Genomic DNA, 8806 nt, shown 5'->3' on the forward strand with positions numbered 1-8806 from the left:
TGAATGATCGATCCGATCTCGCCTATGATCGTCCTCTCCTTTTCACGAAAGTTATTTGGATAGATAAGGGGACACGATGATGGCTTGTATGATCGCTGGTATGTCATGCTCATACGAGATGTCGTCTTCTTCTCTGGTGCGCCAAATGACAGTTTACTCAAAAGGGAAGTTGCACCAAATTGCTTCAATGACAAGGGTATTGGTTGATTTCCTTCCAAAAGTGTTTGGTTCTGAAAAAAAAATTACCGGAGCCAGGAGCTACCGGTGACCACTAGCCAATAGCAGTGCTCCAGTTGTGACGTATCTGAATCCTTCCCTGTCGTATTTGATTCCTTTTCTGATTTTTTTATTTGTATTTTCTTTACCCTGGGACCCATGCATGGAAGGGACAGTACTGACACATGCATCTCTTTTTCTACACATAGTACAGTACACATTGTCTATTTTCTCTTATACAACTCATGGCTTTTAATTTCCTGTTGATAATTTAGATGGTTCATATTTTTAAAACCAAATTTAAATGTTGAAACTTTCTATATACTTGAACTCGTGATTTCAAGATCTTTAGAACAAGCTTAATTTTGGATACTTCTTGAACACGTTTGAATCCATTTATTTCACACAATATGTTTCAATTATTTCAGAAGAACTATTTATTTCAGTTATTTTAAACCACTAATTTCCATTATTTTTTAAATACAATTGCAATCATTTCAATCGTTGTAAAACGCCTATTTCACACATTAGAAAACATATATTTCCAGTCGTTCCAAAAGAATTGGCTCCCTAATTTCTGAAAACCGATTTCACTCATTTCGAAAAGCTCATTTCTTTATGTTCAAAATATCAATTTCACTCATTAGAAGAAACTGATGTCACTAATTTCAAAAGAATAATTTCACTCAGTTGAGAAAATAGATTTCACTCGGTTTAAAAGAATGATCTCGCTCATTTCAGAAAAAGATTTCACTCATTCCAAAAAGTATGTTTCACTATGTTAAAAAAACAGATTCCGCTCATTTCAAAAGGATGGATTTATCCTTATTCAAAAAACTTATTTCACTCATTTCAAGAAATATATTTAAATCATTTGAACACAGTTGATTTCACTAAATTAAAAAACATATTTCACTCAGTTTAATAGAATGCACTAAATTGAAAACACATATTTATCTCAGTTTGACAGAATGATTTTATCATTTCAAAAAATGATTTCACTCGTTTCAAAAAGTGATTCACTCATTTTAACAAACATGTTTCACTCATTCAAAACACTGGTTTCACTCATTCCAAAAAATATATTTAAAATATTTCAAAACGGTTGATTTCACTAAATAAAAAAACATATTTCACTCAGTTTAATAGAATGCACAAAATTGAAAAAACATATTTCACTCAGTTTGACAGAATGATTTTATCATTTCAAAAAAATGATTTCACTCATTTCAAAAAGTGATTTCACTCATTTTAACAAACATGTTTCACTCATTCAAAACATTGGTTTCACTCATTCCAAAATATATATTTAAATCATTTCAAAACGGTTGATTTCACTAAATTGAAAAAATATATTTCACTCAGCTTAATGAGAATGATTTCTAGCATTTCAAAAAAATATTTCAGTCATTTTAACAAACATGTTTCACTCATCCAAAACACTGGTTTCACTCATTCCAAAATATATATTTAAATCATTTCAATACGGTTGATTTTACTAAATTGGAAAAATATATTTCACTTAGCTGAATAGAATAATTTCTATCATTTTAAAAAAAGATTTGACTCATTTTAACAAGCATGTTTCACTCATTCAAAACATTGGTTTCACTCATTCCAAAAAGTATGTTTTGTTGTGTTCAAAAAACAGATTCCGCTCATTCGAAAAACTTATTTCACTCATTTCAAAAGTTGGATATAACTTATTTCAAAATGGTTGATTTCAGTAATTTGACAAAATGATTTCACTCAATTTGACAGACATATTTCACTAATTCCAAAATACAGATTTCACTCATTTCAGAAAAATGGATTGCACTCGTTTCAAAAGGTGGATTCCACTTGCTTCAAAAACAGATTTCACTGATCAATATATATTGAAATGGGGATATGATTGAAATAACAAAACTCAAACTAGATGAAGTATATTCAAGATTGGCCTTGTTTTAAAGATTTGTACGCCAAAAGTTCGAATATATAAATAGTTTCAAAATTAAATTTTTGGTTTAAAAAGATATAAATGATTTAAATTAGCAAAGGTAAAATAAAAAAATGTGAATTTGTTGTGTAAGAGAGAAGAGAGACTGCACATGTACTTTTGCTGTCATGCATGCGTCCTACAGTACATGAGAGAGAGGAGCATGCATGCATCTGATCAAAGGTAGGCCCATGTAATAATTTTGGTGGGGTTCATTCACTGTATTTTGTCAGGTACAGATGTTGTATAGCAGAAACTGTAGATAAATACGTGGCAGCTGCATGAATCTTCAGGCACCCAATGGATGATGGATTACTAACCGGTACATCCCGGTTCTGGTAAAAAGAGCTTTGCGTATTTGGTTCTACACATCAAGTAGGAAAATAAGGTTTATTTGTTCTTGATGGATTATCGTTAGTAAAAAAGGCGAGAACAATAAAAACCCTTTGGAAAACCAAATAAATACTCATATGAAAGTGTCAAAATATTGAGCCATCACCCGCAGGGTGGAGCTCACCCTAGACGACGCCTGCAATCCGGTAGGGCTGCATCCTAGCGCTCGCCGATCACACTTGGTCGACCAGCTCGCTTGGCAAGGCGGATGGTGGTGTCATCGTGGATGAGCTCGACCAACCCGGGAAGTCAATGGCGAGGGCAGGGATTATGGGACGGAGTAGTATTTAACTCCTTAAAAAACGTCTTACATTATAGGACGGAGATAATAGTATTTAACTTCTTATAAAATACATTTTTTTCATCAAATATAGGTTTGGGGGAATCCCACGTTCTTTTTTCTCATATATACATTCTACATCACTATCTAGACAATTCTAAAACAAGAATTTTGGGACAGTGGTAATACGGAAGGGTCCTGTATGTACCTTGAGTTATAGTGAGTCATTACAGTTCTTAGTCACAGTACAAAATTACAATGGAGTCGTCGCCATTAGCGGTAGCTCGACCTCGTGCGCCCACTCGACGCACCTCGTCTCGAAATGACGGCTCCTCACCTCGTTGGGCAGGTAGTTCAGCCAGACCTTGAGCCCCAGCCGCCACCGCATGGTCCTCCCCTCCGCCTCCCGCCCTACCCTCCACGTCACCTCCTCCGGCAGCTCGTCGCCGGCCACCACCAGCCCCCGCATCTTGCTGAACGCTCGCCCAGGACCCCCGTACCGGCGCCTCATGCCGCTGCGCGGGTCGGCCTCTCTGCTGCCCGGGCGCCACGACGAGACCTCCGTCCCGGTGGCCGGGTCGCACAGCACGCCCTCGAACACGCCGGCGCTGCCCTCCGCCTCCTGCTCCCACCGCCAGCTCCGGTTCCGTGCCCGCGACGACGAGCGCATCTTCGCCTTGACCTTCGGGTCGCCGCCGAGCTTGGTTGCGCCGGAGAAGGCGCCCTTGACGGTGCGCGTCGTCTCCACCTCCCGCTCCGGGTTCCCCGTCGACCGGCCCAGGCTCGGGCCCGTGGCGTACGACGAGCCGAACTTGGGGCCGACCCAGAGGCGGATACGCGACGGGAAGTGCCTCTCGCCGTCCAGGACATGGTCGTCGTCGACGACGTCTTCCTCGGTGCCGGTGTCGTCCTTCTTACTATACCCGAGCCGCACGACGCGCACCCGTATGTTGTCGACGTGCACGCCGACGACGATGAAGCCATTGTCTCGCACGCTCACCGCGTACTCCACCTGGGCCACGGCCTCCAGCTGCTGGTGCACCAGGCCGTACCGCAGCGCCGGCTCCTCCGGCAGCTCATGAGGCAAGGCCGTGATCGTCGCCGTCGACGTTGCACCAGCGACGCGGGGGATGGCGAGCACCGGCGCGTACCCTCTCAGCACCCAGAGCCCGTGCACGTTTGCGGCGTACGACAAGCACGCGACGTCGGGCTTGGCCGGCGGCTTGGGCGCCGACTGCATCTCCCGCAGCAGGCACCACTTGGCCAGCATGTAGCCGAGCGACCGCATGAACTGCTCCTCGACGTCCGGGCCGACCGCGAGCAGGAGCGCGCCGAGCGCCGCCGGGGCGCAGCCGGCGAGGGCGCGCTCGATGTCTGTGCCAAGAGCTCGGAAGAAGAGGAACCCGAGGTCCGCGGGGGCCTCCAGAGCGCACAGCCAGAAGAGCCGCATGAGCAGAGCCAGCGAGAAAAGTGGGGAGCCATCGGTGCCCGTGGCCGCGATGACGGCGGACACGACCTCCTCATCCAGCTTCCACTCCGGCGGCGACGCGTCCGGCGTTCTGCTCAAGGAAGGGATGGACGGCGAGAGCGCGGTCACCTCGTCGAGCAGCTGGGCCAGAAGCAGCAGCCGCGGGGCGACCTCGGAGGCTGCCGCGAATGCCTCGGACGTCCAGAGCACGCGGCGCGCCACGCCGTTGGCACTGTCTACGGCGATGGAGAAAGCGACGACGGCCGTACCGCCGTCCGCGGTGGCGGTGCAGTCGGCCTGCAGGACGATGGAGGCGCCCTCGGCCTCGGGGGAGGCGGCGAGGGGGGTGGATGCCGTGCCGTTGCCGGCGCCGGGAGGAGGGAGGGTGGCCAGCCACGGCCACACCTCGTCCATGGGTTGTGGCTAGGAGGAAGACTGGATACGTGGGCGTGATGGCGCGCGCGGGCTGTGCACTTCTGTGGTGTGCCGTTGTTCGGTGTAGCTTCTGGCACGGAATGGAGGTTTGGTTGGTTTGGAATGTGGAGGCCCGGTTGCCCACATAGGGCACGACGTGGACTAGCAGAAGTGAACAACCGCCTTACATCTACTTCTTGTGATGTCTCAAAAAAATTCTATTTCTTATGCGGATTGCTAGAGCTCAGTTAACTAAGACTTAACGAAGTCTCAGTTAATATTATATTTATGAGATTTTATGTGAAGATACGTGCATTTTTTTTATTTTTTTCATTCTTTTATATGTTGTGTTACTTGATTGAGATTTGATTAAGCCTCATCGACTGAGATCTAACCACACCCTTTTTTGTGTACTCATTTTTGGCTTCAAATAAAATTGTGTACTCATTTTCTCAACCGCAAAAAGGGCCCGACAATTGAACACTCGCCTAGATAAGAAATTGGGTTCAACCCCAACTCCCCTTCTGCCGTCCGATACACATCTAACAAAAATGGTTGAGTGTATCTGCGTATGTATGAGCATTGGTGTCTACTGTGTAAAAAAAAAATACAGTTCTAGCGAACTATAGTATCCTTTCTCCTCCTTCGATAGCGGTCTGTCAGCCCGTCCTCTGAGACTTTGACGCCGGCTTCCACCTCCATGGCCAACGGTGTTGTCGTATGTGTTTCTCCACCTCGTCTTGTGTGAGTCGCTGCCCCTCCGCCTTTCCTTAAACTCCTACCGTACTCCACACCGATGGCTACCCCCGCACCCGAACCAATCTAAAACTATGTCGTCGCCCGTTCTTGATGGTGTTCCCGTCTCGGCGTCGAGGCTGCGCTTTGTTGGAATTCGATTGAGCGCATAGAAATTTTCAGGTGACCGCAGAGGGATGCACTATGTGTGGTTACCTAAAAATGATTAGTGGTCATTCACTTTTTTTTTTGAGGGCATAGTGGTCATTCACTTTTTACCGTTACTGGCGTACACACAGGAAAGCCCAACATCGGGACCGGGCTTCAGGCATGCATGTTACATCCTGGATCTTCGAGTTGACACCCCATGACGGCCCATCTTGGCAGCAATAATCCACATGGGTGCAAGTTTTGCATGCTGGGTGATCCTACTACGTAGGAAATCTTGGATCGAGATTCATGATGAAACGATGTTCTTTAAATTTCTAATACAAAATTTAATAGTGCCACATGATCATACCATGGGCGAAAATTAAATAATACAACAACTTGACAGGAGCTTGAATTGCTTTGGGCATTAGTCAAATCGCTCTCCACTTCCCGATCAAGATCCAAAGGCTCAGCCACCTTCTACTTTCTCTAGCCTTCTTAGTCCACATATAATAGTACTAAATGAAAAAAATGAAGTTTTTCAACAGAGAATGAATTAGTGGCATTGTACTACACTTAAATAAGAAAGGAAAGGAAAAAAAATTGCACACTCGGGAAATTGTGATTTTTATGCAAGAATAAGCATATAATAGTGGATTTTTCGAAAAAAGAGAGGAAATTTTCTAAGAAGTAATGGATTAGTGACATTGGTATCACCCTTAAAAAGGAAAAAAGGAAATTAAAATCAAAATAAAATAAAATAAAATAAAAAAATTCCTACAAAGAATGAATTACTAGCATTTGTATTATCTTTTAAAAAGACATAAAATTAAAAAAGTTGCACACAAATTTAAACTAAAACTCTACTTTTCAAATATGCAAAAAAATAAGTACATAATAGTGCAAGTTTCTTACTCTAGTATAATTTACACACATATTGAATAGTGCTTGTGAGTATATTTCACACGCAAGAATAAAATGATGTTTTCTAAAAAGATTAAATTATTAGCATTGTTATTACCCTTAAAGGACAACGAAAAAAAAATCATGACATAATTTGCACACAATTTATACATAAATTATGGTTTCTATAATATGCAAGAATAACCATATAATAATAAAAAAATCACAAAAAAAGGTTAAGAAAGAATGATTTAGTGACATTGGTGTTGCCCCTAAAGAAGAAAGAAAATGAAACAAAATTAAAATAAAATAATAAATAAAGTTTTCTAAAGAAAAATGAATTAGTGGCATTGGTATTAACATTTAAGAAGAAATAACATGAGGAAAAAAAATTGCAGACAACTTTGTACTGAAATTACACTTTTTGTAATATACATAGGTAAACATATAATAGTGCAATTTCACATTTTAATATATACACATATTTTATAGTACTTGTGTGTACATTTTCACACACCAACATCTCAAAAATACTCATAAAAAAGAAAAATGACTAAAAACAAAAACAAAAGCAAAAACAAGAAGAAAATAAAGGCAACGGGTAACGGGCTTCAAGCCCAATAAGCAAAAACAAAGGCAAGTCGAAAATTCAGCCCAGGAAGTTAAGAAATAACTAAGGGAAGAAAAAAACACGAATCTTGACAAGAAATTGAACGATCAAAGAATGTACTCCCTCCGTCCCATAATGTAAGAGGTTTTTTAATACTAGTGTAGTGTCAAAAAAACGTCTTACATTATGAAACGGAGGGAGTATATTGCTAAGGTGGACTGCAGAATGGGATTGGCTCCAGGACAGTCGACTCACCCGAAACTTGTTTCCGTCGAATATGTACTAGCCAGATTTTTCTTGGGTGGTAGTGGATCACCGGTGAATGCATGCAGCCCTTTGACCAACTAAATAGTACAGTTGCGTTCAAGTACTACGGGTGCTAATGGTAGATCGCCGGCAGCTGAATTCTTTAATATCACACTATTTCATAAGCAAGTTATACTATGATGAGCTGTACTATGTGTGCATAAGATGAGAGACATGATTTGATCCAGCGCTGATTGCTGCATGGTATGAGATAATACGTACGTATAGGAAGATTACTAATACATACTTCCAGTTGAGATTGAACTCAGTTGACCATAATCATTAAGGAAAAACTAAAACCAAAGCTAATATATATCTGTATCTATAACTATACCTACTATTAAAGGGAATAGGTATTCTTGGTTTGGTTTAGTCCTTGTTGATTTTCGTCTTAGGTATTTGTACGTTGATGGGCCCTCTATGGGCTTCTATGAGCTAATTAAAGAAAAGAATTGAGGTAAAAAGGTAGGATAATTAGAAAGAAGGATCTGTACGCTTCAATGGTGGAGCTACTAAATTAGAAAAAGAAATGATTTGATTCCTGACTAAAACGGATGAAGACGTTATGGTAATTAATGGAAGAATTATACTTAAATGGAATTAATGAGAGATTATGCCCGGCAAAGAAAATATGAACGCGGCTAAATTACATCCTATTTTTTTATGTTCATTTTGTAGAAGGATGTTGCGTTGCAGCATGTTCTTCGTAGTGAATCCGGTGCTATGACCCATTATGGTTGCACAAAACATCAAATTTTTTCGTTGCAACGCACGGGCATATGTGCTAATACAAAACTAAGAACAAAAAAAGATTTTTTTCTAATAAAGAACGAATTAAGGAGATTGCTATTACCTAAAAGAAGAAAGAAAATGTAAAAACACATAAAACTGTGGGGAACGTAGCATGCAATTTCAAAAAAATTCCTACGCTCACGCAAGATCTATATATCTATGAGATGCATAGCAACGAGAGGGGGAGAGTGTGTCCACGTACCCTCGTAGACTGAAAGCGGATGATGTAGTCGAACGTCTTCACGATCCAACCGATCCAAATACCGAACGTACGACACCTCTGTGTTTAGCACATGTTCAGCTCGATGACGTCTCTTGAACTCTTGATCCAGCAGAGGGTCGAGGGAGAGTTCCGTCAGCACGATGGCGTGGCGACGGTGATGGTGATGTGATCCGCGCAGGGCTTCGCCTAAGCACTACGACGCTATGACCGAAGGAGTAAACTGTGGAGGGGGGCACCGCACACGGCTAAGAGAACAATTGATGTGCCTTTGGGTGCCCCCCGCCCCCGTATATAAATGAGGGGAGGAGGAGGCCGGCAGCCAGCAGGGGCGCGCCATG

The 8806-nt window shown here is 42.4% G+C and overlaps 1 protein-coding gene across 1 annotated transcript; it reads right to left on the minus strand.

Annotated features, from left to right (window-relative positions):
• Positions 1-2930: 2930 nt before the first annotated feature.
• On the minus strand, positions 2931-4941 carry LOC123180250 (uncharacterized). The gene has a single exon (XM_044592245.1). It carries the CDS (start codon positions 4747-4749, stop codon positions 3121-3123), a length of 1629 nt encoding a protein of 542 aa, XP_044448180.1. The 5' UTR covers positions 4750-4941; the 3' UTR covers positions 2931-3120.
• Between the last annotated feature and the right edge of the window lie 3865 nt (positions 4942-8806).

The sequence above is a fragment of the Triticum aestivum genome, chromosome 1D (assembly GCF_018294505.1).
Source record: "Triticum aestivum cultivar Chinese Spring chromosome 1D, IWGSC CS RefSeq v2.1, whole genome shotgun sequence".
Taxonomy (NCBI): domain Eukaryota; kingdom Viridiplantae; phylum Streptophyta; class Magnoliopsida; order Poales; family Poaceae; genus Triticum; species Triticum aestivum.